The sequence below is a fragment of the Cariama cristata genome, unplaced genomic scaffold (genome assembly GCF_000690535.1).
Source record: "Cariama cristata isolate BGI_N322 unplaced genomic scaffold, ASM69053v1 scaffold8532, whole genome shotgun sequence".
Taxonomy (NCBI): Eukaryota; Metazoa; Chordata; class Aves; order Cariamiformes; family Cariamidae; genus Cariama; species Cariama cristata.
Window position 1 is genome coordinate 56,430 of NW_009602088.1, and position 20,590 is coordinate 77,019.

At 35.7% G+C, this 20,590-nt stretch overlaps 1 protein-coding gene across 1 annotated transcript in view; it reads right to left on the bottom strand.

Moving 5' to 3' along the window:
- Positions 1-18,845, bottom strand: part of RAB28 (RAB28, member RAS oncogene family) — a 63,524-nt gene extending 44,679 nt beyond the window's left edge. Inside the window, exons 1-5 of the mRNA XM_009694587.1 lie at positions 18,807-18,845; positions 16,037-16,084; positions 14,577-14,673; positions 9,247-9,335; positions 316-445 (exon numbers count right to left, since the gene is read on the bottom strand). Of these exons, the coding sequence (XP_009692889.1) occupies positions 316-445; positions 9,247-9,335; positions 14,577-14,673; positions 16,037-16,084; positions 18,807-18,845 (403 nt within the window). The remainder of the gene's footprint in view (positions 1-315; positions 446-9,246; positions 9,336-14,576; positions 14,674-16,036; positions 16,085-18,806) is intronic.
- Between the last annotated feature and the right edge of the window lie 1,745 nt (positions 18,846-20,590).

A 20,590-nucleotide genomic window follows, 5' to 3' on the forward strand; every position in this document is an offset into this window, starting at 1 on the left:
AGTTCTCCATTCTAGATGCATGCCATGGCTATATCCTGAAGCCCTATCAAATTCAAACATGGGTGAGAGAGTGTGCTGCTCTCCAACTAAAGAAAACACAGGCAGAGAGGCTGCAGGCTATGCAAAGCATGATGCAAGTCCCTCAACCTAACTGCCCAGAACCAGAATCCTCAGGTACACCCAAATGTGTCATCTGTACACAGCAACAACACGCAAGACAGTATTTACTTTCATTTTACTAAAGACACATGCTCTGTGCCATTTCTTCAATAGAGAACAACATCCAGGGTATTTTAATATTTATGTGTAACTTACTTTTATTTCCAACCAAGGCCACAAGTGGCTGTGTTTCTGATTCTTCATTCACTTTTTTTACCACATTATACCAGTCTTCTAAATTTTCAAAACTCTGGCTGTTGGTAATATCATAAACCAAGAGAATACCCTAAATAAAAAAGATTATTTCAAATGTTACATGTTGTAAAAATATTTTAACATGGTAAAATTTGCATCAGTCTAAATTATTATTATAATAAAATAGAGCGTTAACAAATAATGGCATTGTATCTTTTGAGGAATAATTAAAGAAATTATAACTTTCTGTAATAAAAACATTTTATTACAGTATTTCTCCTGCATTTCATGTGTTCCAAATTCAGGTGCCAACTGAACTACAAGGGTAGGAAAAAAAAAGGCAATTCAGTAAAGAGCACAATTAGTTGTATCAGAAATATTTCAAACTGCATGCTCTATGAAAAAACCACAAAGCACTTCACACTAATTGTAAGATAAAAATCACATTGGAAAAGGACTTTTATTTTAGCTAATACTATTTGTAGTTCCACTGTTCCCTTTTTGAAAACAATAAAAAATAAAAGTAGTTCAATCGTACATTTCTGCACATTGCCTGTCATGTCTCTGCTGTCCTTTGGGGAGAAAGGCCAGATCCCTCCCTTCACTGTTGTAGAAAACAAGCAAGAAGTACTGGCAAACTTTAAAATTTCAAAGGAGAAACTAAAGATGTGGTCAGAAGTCAAAAAGAAGGGAGTCTCATGTATTTCAGAGGTTTTGGGCCAGGCTACAAGTAACAAATACTCAAAGCAGACGTTGAGGATTCCTCAGAGCTAATATCTAATATTAAAAAGCACAAGCTACTAACAGCCCAAATGCCGACTTTCTCCCCTCCGTAATTCTAAGATCAGCTCTTACAAATCACTCTCAATTATTGAGTCATCTGCTCCTGCTTTTCCACTACACTCTAATAAAGTAAGTATCTTGTAAGTGAGGAATAAAGTCAGAATTGGCTTCTGTTGCACTTGTTCTCATGGAGTTCACATCTGGAAAAAAAACTCCCTGCAACTGCACACTGCTCCTCACATGAAATTTTCACAAATATTCTAAAAAAGCAATACAATGCATACAAAATTAGCTGGTTCAATGACCCACTGTCAGTAGAAAAGATTTTTCAAGTCAAGTTTTTTTCAGGCATTTGTCTGGGCCCAGCTTTACTTGATAGTTTCATGAGTGTCTTTGATCACAAAATAGAGTGCATGCTTATTAAATTAATTTCACAGATGACAACAAACTGGTAGTGACCGTAAGATTATTTGAGGAGAGTTTAGATTATATGGTGAGAAACAATCTAAAAATAATAGGATGCAATCCAATAAGTACCATGACAAGTTCAAAGGAAACAATAATCAACTGCACAATAGGAAACATCTGGCTTTGTAGCAGGTTCCATGCAATAGGATCAAGGAGTTACAGCAGATCACAGCTGAATACATCAAGCTTCTTTTGTAGCAAAAAAGCAAATATCACACTGGCATGAAATATTCCAGGTGAAATAATGCATCCAGCTTTGGATGAACGTTAAGAAAAAGGTAGACTAGAAGAGACCAGTAACAATATCAGAGGTTTAGAAATCACAACTGACATCAGAAAAATTGAAAAAACTGGACTGTTTCAACAAACACAAGACTGCTGGCAGGCATGATGATGCTGGTAAAAGTTTCAAGAGAAGATAACAGGAGTTCTTTTTTATATGCTCTTATACATAGTTGGCAGATGACACTAAACTGGGAGGACCAGCCTATATGCTTGAGGGCAGCACTACCATTTAGAGGTATGCAGACACGCCCAAGGAAGGGATGAACAGGAACCTTTCAACATTCAACAGGGACAAACGCAAAGCCCTGCAGCTGGGGAGGAACGAACAATACAGGCTGTGGGGACTGACTGGCTAGGAAGCAACTGAAAATGACCTGCATGTCTCTGTAGACAGCAAGCCAAATATGAGCCAGCAATATTCCCCAGCAGCAAGGATGGCCAATGTGATCCTGGGCTGTATTAGTAGAAGCACAGACACTAGACCAAGGGATCTATTCCATTCTGCTCGGCACTTGTTAGATCATATCTAAAGTAATACATCCAGTCTTAGGCCCCTCGAGACATCAATAAAGTGAAGTAAGTTCAGTAGAGAGCCACCAAGATGATCAGAAGCTGGAACACTTGTCCTATGAGGAAAAGATGAGCGAACCAGAATCCTTCAGCATGGAAAGAAGGTGGCCCTGGGAGGACCTAAAAGCAGCCTTCTCATACCCATGAGGAAGCTATGAAGACGACAGAGCCAGGCTCTTCACAGTAGTGCATTGCAGGAGGATGAAACACAATGGGCGTAAGTTGAAACAAGAGAAATTCAAACTAGATATAAGAAAGAGCTTTTTCACCGTGAGGAGAATCAAGCAGTGGAATAGGTTGCCCAAAGAAGTTGCTCAGTCTCCATCCATAGAGGTTTACAAGAAACTGCATAATGCCTTGAGCAACCTAGTCCAATCTCACAGCTAACCCTACTTTGAGCAAGAGGTTTGACTAGAGACCTCCTGAGATCCCTTCCACTCTGAACTTTTTTACAATTCTGTGATCAATATGACATGTAGCAATAGGTTTAACTTACAGTAAGACGACTGTAGCAGGGGTACATACTAGGAAAAAAAAAAACACGTAGACAATAAGAAGAGCAAAGCTCTGAAATACACCACCTTTAAGGACAGCAGAGTCACCAACTGGAGGATTTTTGAAGGTTGATAAAAATTAAATAGATGTTATACAGGTATAGCTTCAGAGTAGGGCAATAGACCCTACTGAGATCCCTTCAATTCCTATTTCCCTATGATAGCAATACAAATCTATCTTTTGCTTCAATGACATCAACTCCTTGGCAAAATGAGTTCTTGTTCCTTATATTTATATGGCTGCTATTAATTTCTGAGGAACAGAAGGAAATTAAGAATTATGACACCCATCTTTTCCCTTGCTATCTGTTCTCCTTTACTTTACTAGTCATATCTAGTATTAAACATCCACTTGCCTCTTCTGAATTTTGTACAATTTATTCCTTAATATCTTGCATCTCAGTTAACTTCTCCTGACTGTTTTTATAACTACTCAAATGCCTATGCATGTATATATTTTACTTTTATAATATAAGACTTGCTCTATGAAGGACATACTGATGTAATTACATGCTCAGCAGAAAAGAAGAAACCCAAGCTAAAGGACACGTATTGTACAGGGGAAAAAAAAAAAAAAAAAACACAAAACAAAACCAAAAAAAACACCAGACATAAGGCTGAAAGTTGTAAATGAGAAAAAGCACATGGTGTGCTTCTTTCACCAGTGGTCAAATTCTCTCATCAGCTTGCAGAAAAGCAGAGCAGACTATTTAAACCATCTTGAGCACTGAAGAAGAGTTTAATCAGAGTTAGATATAAGATAAAGTTAACAGAATCCGAGCATTTAAGGTCTGCCAACTCTGTTTCTAACTATTTCTTCATCAAAATGCTACTCTGCTACATGTCCTCTAGCCCACTGCAGCCTACCTACACCTTTGGAATAAAGGGTAGTCACAGTAGATTTACCGTCAAAAAAATCATTGAACAAAGTTTGCAAGTAGAGCTCACGTAACTTCCTTTGGTTCCCTTCTCCACCATCAAAAACACTGCCTCTAAAGCATATTCTTTTCTTAATCATTCCTTTTTTGAATCTTGCCAGTATTTGCTATACTTAAGAAGCAAAGATGGCAGGTATGACATCTTAGAGATGCAAAAAAAGGCATCATGGCATACAGGTCATAAAGAATACTTCTTGCTTAGATTTTTGCCACAACAGCACTCTATAAGCAACTTAGTATGATATAGATAATTAATGAAAGACTAGTCATAACTCCATAGCTAAAATTTATTTCACCTTTTTTTATTTAACATAGAAACACCATCATTGTTTTCAGAAAAATACATCATATTTTCCATAAATTTACAGTGTATGGACTACAGAACAAGTAGATAATAGAAAAGCTGTTGTTTCCCTATTATGTATGAGGAATTGAGGTGGAAAATTAACACTGGCCTTTTTACACAAAAGTAGCACATTTCCCTGCCATGAAAAAGGTTTGAAACACATGGTGGACAACATGCCAAGAACAGCACGTTAATTCTCTAGTCTCCAGCAACGTGGCAAGTAGTCCCTGCTTGCATAATTGCACTCTAGTAAGAGAGAGATTTTTGCCTACATTAGTGCATATGTGAGTGCTTTTTGTTTTGGAATTATAGAGTATTTTGAAAAATAGGTCACTGGAAACTGAGAATATTGCAGAAATTATTTACTGGTCTCTGGAGAAGGTAGAGTCTGCAGTACTCTTATTCTATTAACAAGCCAATTTATGAGGTAGCGTATGCCAGTTCTTAAAGATACTTTAGATACGTGAGTAGGGGCAGCAGTTACAGGTAAGAGATGGGAGCAGTTCTGAAGTATTTACCACACAAGCAGCAGCAGTGCTATTATACAGCAGAACTACTATTATGGAAGTGTTCTAACCAGGCAATATAGTCACACTAGACAATCAACATTTAAAAGGTGTCAAGTTTATGTCAAGCTTTGTCACAATAAAAGAAAGCTACAGGAAAAAAAACTAATTAAAACCATATGTTCTCTTCTCCAGGTTTATCCTCAGCTGCCCTCACCCTACAACTGACTTTAGTATGAAGGAACTAAACTAACTTTCAAATTTTCATTAATATTCACAAAATATACCAGATCACAATTCTAAAATATTTTTTCTAGTCACAGAATATTCATCTTAGCAAAGATAAACCTCATTATGATATCTTGCACATCTGCAGAAATGCTACTTTTACAAGTGAAAACAGTTTGCAGCCTACACATACTTAACCACTGTTGTCTTTGCTGATACTGAGGATATGGTCACTCAAATATACACAACTGAGTTGCCATAAATGAATGAGCTACTGTCTATCAGTTCAGCTGTGGTAACTGACTATACAATTACCCTTAGCCTCTCTCAATTCTGAGATAAATGTGTCAGTTTTAATCAAGACTGACAGAAAGCTGTTTACTAGCACCTTTCATTTATAAAGGTCCAAGAGCTCTTTTTCCCCTGCAGCTTGCAGACTACTTCTGACCCATCAGCAAATTTCAGCTACCAAGATGGGATGCAGCAACTATATTGTTCTAGGTAAGCAACACCAGAGAAAAAACAGAGGGGGGAAAAAAAAAAAGCAACTGCTTCAAGACAGAAAGTGAACTACAGTTTCTCCAACTGCAACCACACAAGCAAACTAAGTAGGTTCTCATCCTCAAATCTGGCACTCATTTTAAAACACAGTATAAGAAATCAGGGGTCTCAGTCAAAAAATGGCACCTTAACAGTAACTTAACCAGAAGATCTGTCCTAGAGAATTGATTCAGCTCTCATTCAAAGACCAGAAAACCTCCAGTGGCAAGGTTTGCAGCAAAGTATAGATGAATGCTCCACTTACTCCTCCTGGTGTCTTGATCAACTGAGATCAAGTGAACTGTAGACTGTAGATAATGTTTTCAGTTGCTGTAGATTCTCAAAATTTCCATCTCCAGATGGTCATTGTATTTTCTAAGTAGGTCTACCATACATTTGGATTTCTGAGCAGAAAACCAAGAATTCAGCCACTTGTGATTTCTGAATCTCACGATGATCAACCAGATGAAGTCTATACAAAGTCATGGGAATCTGCAAATACTGGATAAAAGTATGATGTATACTGTAGGCATGCTGCAAGCTATTCTACACATGCACTTTAAACCTGAATGATTTAGATTTGGAGAATACATGCAGATGAACACAATTTCTGCAACACATCCAAATCATCTACTCTATGTGTACAGCTTATGTACTTTACAAACAAGATGTCTGAAATCCCAGTTGCACCACACATGCTGACCAAGTGCAATGCACCACAGGTACACATACTTCTTTTGTAGCAACCTTCACTGAGAGTTACTCCAATATTTCAAAGGCTTTCTTTACTGGGGAACCCAAAACTGAACACAGTACTCCAAGTGTAGCCTCAAAAACGTTAAAGAGAATGATAATCACTTTGATTTGCGTACTTCATTCTTACTAATGCAGCACCCTTTTACTGTTGCAAGGGTGCATTGCTGACTCCCATTCAATTGTTATTTTTTTTCCAGTAGGATCCTTGCCTTCTTTTCTCCAAAGCCACATCACAGAATGACTGAGGTTGGAAGGGACCTCTAGGGGTCATTCAGTCCAACATCTCTGTTCAAGTAGTGTCACCTAAAGCCAGCTGCCCAGGACCATGTCCAGATGGCTTCTGAATATCACTGATGATAGAGACTCTACAACCTCTCTGGGTAACCTATGCCAGTGCTTGTTCACTCTCACAGTGGAAAAAGTGTTCCCTGATGTTCAGAGAGAACCTCTTGTGTTTCAGTTTGTGCCCATTGCCTCTGGCTCTGTCACTGGGCACCACTGAAAAGAATCTGGCTCCATCTTCTTTACACACCCGTCTGAGGAATTCTATACATTGTTAAGCCTTCTCTTCTCCAGGTTGGAGTCCCAGCTCTCTCAGTCTTTCCTCATAGGAGAGATGCTCCAGTCCATTAATCAGCTTTGTTGCTCTTTGCTAGATGATCTCTAGTTGATTCCTCGACAGTCGATTCCCAGCCTGCATAGGGTTATTCTGTCCCAGGTGTAGGATTTTCCATTTGTCTTCAGCGAACTTTACAATGTTTCTGTTGGTCTGTTCCTTCAGTTGGTCATGGTCCCTCTCAATAGCAGCCCTACCCTCCAGCATAATGACCATTCCTCCTCAGTTTGGTGCCATTTGCAAACTTCCAGACAATATTTTGTTCCATTGTTCCAAGAATTAATAAAAGACATGACCCCAATACCAACCCCTAATGAATACAACTTATAACCAGGTACCAGTAAGTCACTGAGTTATGGACCATCTCCCTTTAAGTCCAGCTGTCCACTGAGTTTTTCAGTCACCTTATGGTCCACCCATCCAGTTTCTATCTCTACATTTTGCCTGTAATAATATTATGGGAGATTATGTCAAAGGCCTTGCTGAAGTCAAGGTAAATGACATCCACTTCTCTCCTCTCCATAGAGCCAATCATCTAACCACAGAAAGCAATCGGATTGGTTGGGCACAATTTACCCTTGCTAATTCCACGCTAGCTCTTCCCAATTATTTTCTTGCTGCTTTGCTGTCCATTCACAGGAATTTTTATAGGCACTTAAAAGGATTTTTCTTTCTAAATACTCCTACTTTATCTTTCGTCGTCTTCTTCTAAAAAGCTACAGATGTTCAAAATGAAATAAGCTCTTGACTAGAAATAAGCTGAAAGCAGTGCCTATCCAAACTATTCATGGTGTTTCACGAATATACGAAAATAAAGACAGTTTTATGTGTCTTTAACAGGTGTCATTAGAAAGCTAATAGAAAAGTGTGTTACAAGTCAGCTTTGAAGATAAGAAGCCTATTACAGACATTGGCAATACATGCCAACAATGGGAGACAAAACAGTCATTAGCTCATTAAAAAAATTAGGGTTACAATGGCAGTTGGGGAAGGATTAAAGGAGAAGAGATTGGATGTAGTGAGTTTTTTTGTTAATGTGCTTAGAATGACTAAAAATCAAATTTTTGTAACTTTAGGCTTACTGATATGCACTTTTTCACTACTTTGGGGTGCTAGTATTAACTTTTTGACCTGCCATTGCTGATAAGAAACTCCTAAGTTTATCACCAAATTCAATACAGAAAAAGTTAATAGCCTTTTGTTTCCTTCATTGAGTTTACTTTGGGCATATGGCAACAATTTGTGATTAATCAAATTCCCTTTGTCATGTAAGCCACTTTCTCCTGTTGCCTGGTCGATCTTTAACAGGGCAGCAAAATGGTTTTTATTAAAAATAAGAAAATGTTATAAACCAGATGCAACAGCTAAAAACATTCAGACATCTTTTGAAAGTGACAAAATGTTAAATTGACAAATTTGTCTTTATCCCATTAACTAATAAATCCTAATCTCCTCAATTAGTCATTCCTGTGTTGCACTTATTAGCACAAAATTTCTGTCCAATAAAAGTTTTAGGATTCCATATTCCTATTGCTTAAACTATTGAGGGTCAAAAATAGGTACATTTGTTTTCTTTTCAGATAAATATAGCATTGTATAATAAAACATGTTATGCCTATTGTTCTCATTATAAACTCCAAATGAAATAACAGTACATTTTAGGACCACTCATGCTAAGAAGTTTGGCATATAGTACATCCTACTAAATCATCTTGTAACTCAAGGTACTGTTATAATATTTAGCTCTTACTTAATCATACCATTCACTTTAAGATGCTTAGTTAACCTCAAGATAAAATTAATTTTCATTGGATAGGTGTTCTGCAAAAATATTTAGCTACCTAGTTGCCTCTTTTTGTTTTCCCTCTTATAACCCCAGTTGCATGTATGAGTTTAATGGTGTAGGATTGCTCTTAATTTCCTCCTTCTACTTTTTCCCCGCAGGAGGCATCTGTTCTAAAAGCAGCCACTATATCTACCATGTGGATATCCAAATAGCCTTTACTATTTACTATGATTGCTTTTCTTAAGACACAAAGCATGGAAACATACATCTGTTCTTGAGAGTTATTCAGAGCTACAAATGCGCACTCTTGCTTTGCTTTTTAAGTCAGCTCTAAAACATTAACTACATACCAATATTAGACTTGCATATTAATATTAATTAAGTTTAGGTTAAGCAGAGATTAAAGATTTTTGAGATTTACAAAACAACAACCTGTAACATATGTACAATTTTAAGAACAAAGTTTCAGTGAATTTTATACAACTACTATAGATACAATTATCATTTATACTGTACCTGAGCTCCATAAATATATTTATCCAGCATTTTGCCTCCTATCGTTTGTCCCCCTACATCCCACACTTGAAGAGTAACATTCAAATTTCCTGAAAAAGAAAATGATCAGATATTGTGTAACCTGGAACATTTAGATACAAATAAAATTAAACATATATTATCACAGCAGGTAAAACAGCTCTAGCATATGAACAGCAATAGCTTTTTACAAGCATACAATAAACAGCAACTAAATTTCAACAAAGATGACTGTAGCATTTGGAAAAAAGTCACTTGTGTCCAGCTAAATCATTAAGATGCAGTAAAACTATAGATAGATATTAACGTATTTAATATTAACATAAAAGACTTGGAATTGCATGAAGAATAACATTCCTAACTAGAAATTACATAACATACTTGACTGAAGAAAAATGTAAAACTTTACAGAGAAATTTCTATAGCACAGAACTTGAAATTGAAAGATAATACTATGAATGCCAACTTAACCACATTATTTCATACTCTGTGTCCCTTTCACAACCCCCACCCCCAAATTTTCTTTACAAATCTAGATGTGGGGAAAATCTGCACAGTAACTGCATTTTGATAGTGATGCTCTTAGTACTATACAGTTAAAGAATCCTATAGCTGACAGATTAAAAAAAATGGAAATACTGACACACATCTAAGTTGAGGGTGTAAACTATGATTATTTCTTCCACCCGCCATCTCAAAGCAGGCCACTAAAGTGGACATGATTTACATAATTTCACCTTCGAGGAATCTACACCAAGAATAGATCTTCCTTTCTACTCCAACCAGTCTGCAAGCTACACTGAACAGGTTTTCAAAAACCAAGTAACAAAAAATCAGTGTAAATACAAATATTTCATACCCTACAAGTCACACATATTCTGCAAGTTAACAACTCCAGAGATCACAGACTAAACATACACACAGGAATGTATGTCACCATATGCATACAAACATATTAAAGTATAATTTAGCTCATTTTGCATGGTGAGAACTGTTTTGAAAACTGTAACGATTACCTGGAAGCACCAAATTCTAATACAGTAAGGTCTCATGAAAGTTTTTCTAACCTACATACAACTCACATGGCTTAACATGTTAATAACAATTCTACTTACTCACAAATAATGATAACTGCCTATTAATTTTCTTCCTACATTTAAAAAAAAAAAGTTGCAACAAATTCCACATCACAACAATTACAAGTTAAAAAGAACACATTATCCTGGGCTGCTAAGAAATATATACTCTTAATTCAACTGTTTTCTGTTATTAGCAACCTTATTTTACACAACGTGATCTATTCAGCCATCAATTTATAACTAATACACTCACATTAGTTATGCAAAGGAGTGCGCTCCATGGAAATATACCTCAGTGTTCAGTGAATATACAGAGCAAATTAGAACTATATAGCTGAATATGTGCTACTTGTGGTATTTAATATACTCCATTATATTTTTATGATGCATCATGCTTTAATCTGGTTAAAAGCACAGATTTCATAAACTGCTACTTTGATCTCAAATGTATAGAAATGAATGTGAGACAATCTATTCACAGTACTTTTAAGCTACACTGAGTTTTATCTAATTCTATGATAAAGAATTCCTACAGGGAGCTTAGTAAATATGTCATAAACACTCCAGTTCAATAAAGGCAACCTTTCCTAGAATAAAAAGCTTATTTGTTTTGACACTGCATATACTATGTATTAATTAACTATTTTCAAAGCTTAGAACATAACTGACTGCAAACAATGCAGGAAAGCCTTCCACAAAGCATCTGGCATGGATAAACTGGTGAACCTGCAGTCTGAAATGATGATGCATCCTCAGTGCATAAACAAACTAAACATGCTCAAATGCTCACCATGCTGCAGTATTCTACCCCTAATTTGGCTGATTGTATTCTACTGGAAATTTACTATGTCATTCATGCCAGCTATTTGGAAAAAAAGCTTTATAAATATTATAATTTTCAAGCTCAATAATTTTAAGATGCCTAATTTTGTGTTCAAATGCTTTAAAAAGTTTCTAACTTCATTTTTCCTCCTAAGAGTAGTAATCACGCACAGCATACTGGGCTTAGTATCTGGAAAACCGTATGAAATTATCTGAGAAACTTTAATGCAGGAAGTTAAATTAAATGGTCTAACAATGACTGTTCAACTCAAAAATCTACTATCATGAATTACTTACTTTCCTTCACTAACAGCAGAAAAAAAGAAACTGTGGGAAAAAAAAAAAGTTGGAATGTTCATTTAAGGTGAAGTGGTTCTTAATTAAGACCTCACTAGCTACTGAAATTCATGCTGATCACCTTCAGCGCAAAATGCTTCATTTTCTCTCTTCTTATTTTTTTTTTAATTAGGTCCTGTAATATTTGCTTTGTGCTCAGACAGACTTGGGGGGAGAAAGAAGGATGTTACGATTACTCTGACAGAAAGAAAAACACCAGACAATTTGCCCAGTAAATATTTAATTAACAACTATTACAGTAGCACATGAAGTTTTCTGCAAAGAGTTTGAAATAATCTATTTTTTCATAGATTTACGAGGAACATACAAAGCAGAGAATGACAACAAAACAAATAGAAACCATGCATAATAAGATGGTTCTTAGAAACAAGATTAACAAACCAATAAAAATAACTGAAGAATCCCATAAAAATAATATGTAATACATTGATAAGGAACAAGAAAACACTCGCTCTTCTTTTCTCTGTAGAAAATGTACACAAGTGCGAAGTTAAAATAATTGAGGCACAGTGCAGGTATCTAGACTGTTTCTCGTATTAACTGAAGCCACTGGGCCAATTCAGTAGTGATCCTGCAGAAGTATACCTGGTGCACTGGTTAACTTTAAAGTGCTGCACAGTCAAGATGGAACTAAAAACACGAGTCTGTCCACTTTTTGCACTGACGACTTAAAAAAATTCTGTTTACCAGACTGCACCCACTACCTTCCTAAAAGTATTCAACTATGGCTCTTAAGAACCTCTGTCAGCAGACCCTCTAACAGATACACTGTTTAAGCAGTAAAATCTACACCGTGATTGCATCCAGACTATAAAAGATACTGCTTCAATAAATATACTGAAATTGATTTGCATTTGAAAAAAATATTGTGAACAAACTGCATGAAGGGAACTGGTTAACAGTTGAACATTAAAAGTCACATTGTTCAAAACTAATCAAAAGATTTACTATTTGTAGTAAACTATATTGTTTTACCATGTAAAATACTTACTTTTTTCACTGCAAAACTGCATCAGTTACTAAAACTACTGGAGACAAATACCACTTTTATTTTAAAAGAGTCAAAAAAACCAGAAAAACAGTATTTTATTTTACAAGCTAAAATGCATTTCTAATGTGGCCTAATGTAAACTTCTGTGCAATTCTAGAAATCAGTAATTTTAACTTCTGAAATCTATGCTCACATTTAAAGAAGAAAAAAATGCAACTACTGAACCATAGTTATTCATCAATTCTCCTACTAAATAAAAGAAATCAAGGCTTTTTTTCCTACTGATATACAAATTGTAAATTCTGTGCAGTGGTATGAATTAACCTTTCAAGTAAACATAGCAGCTCTGCAAACCCAGAACTAATCAAGAAATTAGAAAAATCCGCTTACTTAAGTAAAGCTTCCCATTCCAGTGTTTAGAAATTTTACCTCCCTCCCTCCTTCTTCCCTCTCACTCCCCACCACCAGTTCAGCTTACCTATAAAACACAGAAATATATATACTTAAAGACATATATAGCAAAACCAGAATGACAATCTACAGAAAAATGCTTCTTCCTTAATATGAATACATTCCACGAACGTTACTATTTTGTTAATGATGAAAATAAATGTGCAGACTTTGTTGCTGTTTTGGTGCTATTTTTGTCTACATTCTGATTTTATTATAAAATAAACTAGAAAAAAAGTAAAACATGAATGAACCAATAGCTGCTGAGTAGAAAATTTGGAAAATTATCAAGAACATTTAGAATCCCAGTAATGTACTAATAGCTTCTGTATGCTCAACAGTTGGAAAAAAACTTCCAAAATACAAGTTCTTAGCATGCACACCGCATGACTTGTGTACACATTCCACTTGCAAGTACTGCTGTTAAGTATTATCCACACTGCTATTTTTAGATGCATGAGCAGGACAACAAAAAAATTATTCTATTGATTTTATGGAGAAATAAGCACTGAAATTTGGTACTTTATCACTCACCAGATACCAAAAAAGTACAGCAAAATGGCTAAACCAAAATAGGGAATGCAGGAATAGTCTGAAAAGATTATTCTGTTTCAATTAAGAAAATAAACATAATCAAGAAATTATTAGCAATATCGTAAGTTCAAGAACTGTATATATTTTACTATAACTTCAAGTCATAGCTAAAATGCTTCATTTCTGGGTTTGATTTCCTCCTTGCCCTCCAGAAGGAAAAAAGACAGAACTACAGAACTTGCATTAACTTTATCAAATTTCACTACAACTTAGAATAAGTACATGTAATTATTAAAAGTTCTGATTTCTGAAGCCAGAGGAAAATGCATTTAATGAAATACTTTCATAGTTACAAATTGAGCAACAACAAATCAATGAAAAGACTTATTTCAAACCCCCAATTGTTCAGAGACAAACTTCTACCAGCAGCTATTCTTTTTTTAATTATTTCTTTGCATTTTCCATGCAGTGTGCTGCAACTGGCATCTAAATAGTTTCTTTGCCGTCGTGAAGTGAAACATCTTGAATGCTCAATCTGTATTTTTATGAGTGCCGAGGGACCCTAAATTTTAGTGGTCTATTAAATGCCAGCAATTTCATGCTGCCTTGCATAAAACAGCATTCACATATTAGAGCACTGCGATTCCATAGCTGCATTATGCTTCTCTCACACAACTCAAATACAAGTTGTGCATTTCATTAAAAAAAAAAAAAAACCCTAAACTATTTCTTTCAAAACATGTATACTTTTTCAATTAATATATTTAAAGTTCCATTTCATTGTTGTGTTACACTACCCACATGGACAGCAAGTACCCTCTAGTAGAGGTAACAAACATCATGAATATAGATAGTATTCCTTTTATTTGAATTCAGTGTTTTAATTAAAAGAAGTTGCAAATGCATAACCTTTTGTCACCTGACAAGAACATACTAACAAAATTCTCTCTGAATAACCTAATTTACTTTGCCATAAAAAGCACTGTACTAAGCTTATTTAGTACACATTACTTTGAAGAATCTGTTTCTGCAAGTCTTACCGCTGCCAAACCTGTCAGTGTTAGTTTTTATTCTCTTACCTGGCAATATTATCCTTTTCAAGAAGAAGTCCAGTCCTATGGTTTGTTTGTACTGTTTTCCAAATGTTTCTTGGGCAAAACATGTAGCTAAGGATGTCTAAAACAGAACAATACCAAATTAAGTTGTCATTTTAAAGAACAAAAAACTTGATGTTAAACTAGAAGTATGAAATACAGGTAAGCACTTTTTAAATCAATGCATGCTAACAGTGTTCATGGATTTGGATGGACAAGCATTCCAGCCAGCTTCAACATAATAAGAGGAGGTGGCAAAGACTACTAATTTATGCAAAAAGAGGCAGTGTGGATATTTCCTTTGTATTTCAAAGATACTGTGATAGTCATAATACAAAACATTACACAGATTTGAATGAGGTATCATTAGTACACTCAAATTGACACAAATTGAAGTGACATTATCCATACCTTAAGAGCTTATTATTTTTAAAAAGCACTCATTTCCAAAACAAGGGTCCTTCCCTGGTACAGACACCATGATCCCAGACCAACTTTCTGGGAGGGGACAGACCTGCACAGTGCAGAGTCCCACGGGGGCTCCAAAGTGTGGCAGATTCCTGTACATCAGGAAGTTTCAGGATCAGGGATTAAACGAAGTCTAAGATAGGAAGAGTACTTTCTTGTACATAGAAGAAACCAAACTCATGTATGAATGCACAATTGCAGAATCATTCCTTTAAGCAGAACTTTGGAAACTTATTTCTTCAATTTATATTTTGTGGATTTATGAAATTAGTCCAATATATGATCTAATAATCAGCTTTTACTACATCCTGCTAAAAGAATATATCACTAACTTACTTAAAGCAATGAAGCAAGGCACTATTCACTAGCAATATAAGTTCTCCATGCAAGGGAAAGGAAAAAAAAAAGGGAAAGAAAGAAAAAAAGTAAAAGCACCCCACAATCTAAGGTTTTAAAAAAAAGGAAAGGAGAAGAGAGAGGTGCAATCATAAAGAATACAAAAGTCTGTATTGTGGAAGAAATTAAATACTGCATTAAAAATTAATGTCACATAGATAAAATGCATCCTACATCAAACTAGTGGCATACACTTACAAGTCTCTTGCTGACATGACATCTGAAAACATAAAAACAAAGTAATGGCAGAAAAAAAACCAACTAAATATGCCTTTACATATATCAGGGAAAAAAAACCTAACAGCATCACAAAACCTTTACGCTATCTGAGAAACCTCAAAATGGGCAAGAAGGAAATTTTTTTTGCCAGCTTTCCAATCACCAAGTCCCAAAGACATGAGTCACATTGATTGTTATTAGAAATTCTTGTTAGAGCACATTTAGTTAAAAATGCAATAGCAAAATATTGCCAATGGCTCTGAAAAATGAGAATAGGCAAGTTCTAGTAATAAAATATTTATAAAAAAGATTTAAATTATGCTAATAATGTCAAATGTACACAGGAAGAAAAGGTAACTTACTCTTTTTTTGCATGAAAATGTGATCACCAGAGCTCCAGCATTAAAGCTCTAGTATGAATAGGCAGACATTTATTTAACTATTAAATTATATGTGAAGTAACATAAGATTTACTGTTTTCTTGTTTCTGTATCATATTTATATTCCTATCACTGTCATATATACATAATAAATTATATTTTGATATCAGAAGATATGTTTAGGAAGTAATCCAAAAAATCAATTAAAGATTATGGCAACTTTTTCATTTACTTCACTGAACTCAAGTCTCAAGAGGATTAAAAATAAATAAATGGGGGGAAAAGGCAAGTAAACTAGAAACAGCATAAGTATGCTTATATATTTATATCACTGAGGAAAGGGTAACGACCACAGAGGACGAATCATGAGAAGATTCTTCTGCCTACAGATATGTGACAGTAATACTAACAACATGCACAAAATAAAATTCAATCCAGATTTAGACTGTAGTACTGAAAAAGTCAGTAGAACTGATTCTTTTAATCACAAAAGTTAGCATGTCAAGATTATAAAGACATTATTTTTAATCTGTCATTACCTTAAAGATGTAGACAATAAGAAGAATATTGCAGGAATAGACCATACAGTCTTCTCCTTGAAATTTTCCTTTTCGGAAAAGTAGCCAATACCCAGAGTACAGATTAAAATATCATCTGACTATATCATAGTATTCTATATTCTCCAACACACTAATTTAGATCCCCATTAAATAAGCAACCACTCCCTTCTTGTTTTAAGGGCTCAGTAAATATTAGCTTTATCACTCTGTGACACTCAATATTCCCTGAGGGTTTCTAGGGGTGTTAGTAAAAATAAACAACATACATTCAATTAACAGCCAACCAGTAAGAGCAGCAAGTAATCAACAGCATGGCAAAGTTCTCTTAAACAGTTTTCCTCTTGAATGCAAAGGAATTTATAGCAGAAAATCATTGACTAACTCCTTTTTAATTTTTTTTTCTAATAAGTGTTAGAGCTCAAGGAAGGTGTTGGATTACCAGACTAGAGTCCTCTTGTTCACAGAACAAGCATTTATCCACAAAATGCTAAGAGCAACAGTTTAAACTTCTCCACAACAGTAAACAAAAGTTCTGTAAATGCATATTCAAGTACCTCTACAACACAAATACTCCCTTCAATCCTAAAATTGTTCTCTGCCATGCTTGCCATAAGAGATTCTACACGACAGTTTTGCCTGTAAGGATATGCTGAGTACAATCTATATAAAAAAATAACCAAAGTTAAATAATGGTTCAGTAGAACTGTAGCTGTAAAAATAAGTGATCAGTGACTGGTTTAAAAAAGACTATGTTCCATTCACAAAATTTCAGCCATTAATGTAGAGATCAGAGGACAGTATGATACCAAAAAGGCCTTGTTCCCTCACATTTCTGCTAAGACAAAAAGGCCACCAACTTTCATAGCAAACTTTCCATTTAGACCCAGTTTGGCAGGTTCATGCATTTGTCTTACATACTTCAAAGCAAATGTTTATACTCTGTTCTGAATAGCAAAACACTATTGAAGGCTGGTGTTACAAACTCCCTCCTTTCAGACAAAAAAAAAAAAGAAGTCTTTGGGTTCTAACATACAGCAATCAAGACAGCAGTCAAAAATAATACATAAAAAATTTACAGCATTCTAAGTGCAAAATACAATGGGATATTTGGGAAGGTTTTTTGGAAACAAACGAACATGCAATTAAACCTCACAGGCTAGGCAAGACAATTTCTTGCTTCTATTTTTCAATGTCAACAACTCACAGTATAAACTGTTGACATGCTGTTCCTAAACACCTACATACTGAGTAAATAGGAAAAAAAGCAAACGATATTTAAGAAATAAATTGAAAAGTCAATAAATTGAAACAAATTGAAAGTCAAACAGAACAAGCAATGATAGCCAGCTCTAACACTGACTACTCACGAGGACAACATGCAAACTTGTAGAGAAAAGCCTGTTAATTACAATTCTTTCAGTGAAATCCTATAGAAGAAAGCTTTCAGAAAGCAATGCCAAAGTGTAGTATAATAGTTGTAAGAAAGAAAAACTAAAACCAAAATTCAATGGGATGCAAGCCCATAGTTCCGAAGCCATGAACTTCCATTCACATATCAACTTTACAAGCCAACTGAGAATCCACTTTCCAAAAAGCAACATGTATCTATCCCTTCCCTCACTTCTTTTTAGAACATCAATGCTGTTCTCCAGGCACAGCAACATTCACCCCTCAGTCATGTCCTGTCCCTACTGGCAAGAATTTTAAGACAGACAAAATAAAAAGAAACACTAGGCTAAACAACGAAATGCTTTAACTAGCATAAAAATACATAACTGTCCAACACATAGAATTTCTCACTGAGAACTTTAGCTTGGGGTGTGGGGGGGAGTATTTTGTAAACAAAGAAAGTAGTTCTGTCATCTGAAGCTGATTTCTTTCCACCCTACTTCTAACTACTGATGAAATTTTGTTCACTGAAAGAGAGAAAATTATCAAAAGTTTTTGATATTAGAGATGGATCTATGAAGCCAGGCCAATCTGCACAGGACACTTGACGTAATTTTCAATTTGCAAGACTGAACAGTGACAACAATGTTTTTGTCAACATTGATGAAGTTTTTGAGCCCATGTGTAATAACAAGATCCAAAATTGGCACAATGCTTAAAAATCTGGCATCCTAAAAAATCCTAAAGCAAGTAGGACACCACTCTGTATTCTAGTTGACATTTTAGCTCCTGCAAACTCCCACACCAGGTCGAGCATTCACTCTTTCATTTTCATCATCCATTGTCAAGAGGAGAAGGAAAAGGTGAGACGTTTCCGCTACCATACTTTAGTTCCAGTTGCAGCAGATGGCAGAGAGAACCTCTGCTGCTTTGCTCCTCCCACACATCTATTTTTCAGGACCTCCCTTTCCATGAATAGCTCCAAGATTAGCTTCCAGAGGCCCAAAACCTTTTTAAACAGCAGCAAATCGGAGTAGTTCTAGCTCAAATCAGCATTGTTATGTGCTTCATTATTAAGCCAATCTGTGCACAGCAACAGTAGAAATATCTAGATCATAACATCATTTTTTTCAATCCATACTAGGACTGCTGGTTTATTTTAACGGAAAATCATTTCGGCTCAGGAAGAGTGGGTTGATTTAAAACCTAGATGCATAAGGTTGCTGTGTGTATATATCGTCCTTCCTGTAATCAAAATCAAAGACAACTGCTATTAATAATCGCTGTTTATTTTCATCTCACATTGTCCCCGCTTCCGATTTCAGATTGTTTTCCTGCTTTGTCTAGTTCATTAAAATCATTCTCTATTATTATCTTCTTACTACCCAATCTTGCCTTCCTCAATTTTTATTTTCAACAATTTACCATTTCCTTACCATCTCTATTTCACCCTAATATTTTTTCAGATTCTGTCTCACTCCTTCCTTCTTCCCTTTTCGGTCTTCTCTCCTTAGAGCTTGCTCCAGCAGTGCTTATTCCTACCCTTAAAATTCTAAGTGTCCAATTATTCATTCAACCACCACAAAACAAATGAATAGAAGCACAACATCCCTCCCTTGCCTCATGGATAGAGCAATTCCTAGTTAGTGGAAACACAAACATTAGCCTTAGCTTGAATTGACACTGATTTGTTTTTAAACTGCTACCAACCCTTGCACAGAACTCAAACCACATTGCTCCTAAACAACGAATGAGGAAAAAGAAAGCAAGTTTACACCTTGAGCCAGCTGACTCAAAGACATAATTTTTTTCCCCTAGAGAACTGAAGACCAGACAGCCCCAGATGGCCAAGAGGGAAGAAATAATTCCTCCCCCCCCCCTTTTTTTTAATTTTTGGCAGAAGGGGGAGCAATGGAAAGAAGTCAAATGTGAACATCTCACACTAAACATGAGACACAATCTTTCAAAGATATATTCCATTATTTCCTACACTCCTGTTCGATGATCTCAGTAACGGAGGAAGAGAGAAACCAAGGTCTTGCACAGTAAATGAGAGGCTAAGTATACATGTGTGTAAAGACCAGCTGTGAACCAGATGTGAGAGGCAAGCTATTTAGAGTTGAAAACATAATAGACATACACGTTTCAACAAGTAAGCGGAACGAGTAGCCAACAAAGGAGAGGAACCTCAACAATTCAGTCTTCTGAGATGCTTGAAAGAGCACTAGGTACATTTTATCCTGCCATTCCACAATCAAGTCACTTCTTTATTTTTACAAGACCTTACAATAAATCTGTTATTGGAAGTGTTTGCTGCTAGGCTATCAGGATGGCTGGAAGAAGCCTCTATTACAGCATCATCTAGGGGGGACAGGAGGAAAAGCAGCCCACCATAGCATAGCTGCTGCTGCTCATGCAAAATAAACTTCACTTGAAGCACAGAATTCCTAGAGCCAGCAGGAGATTCAGTGAGCGGCAGCTCCTGTGTGAGAGGTAGGAACCAGTAGGAATATACATCAAAACCCAAGAACGCTTGAAAATCCACGTTTGGTGAGAAGTCTTGCCACAAGGTGCTGAACAGCAGTAG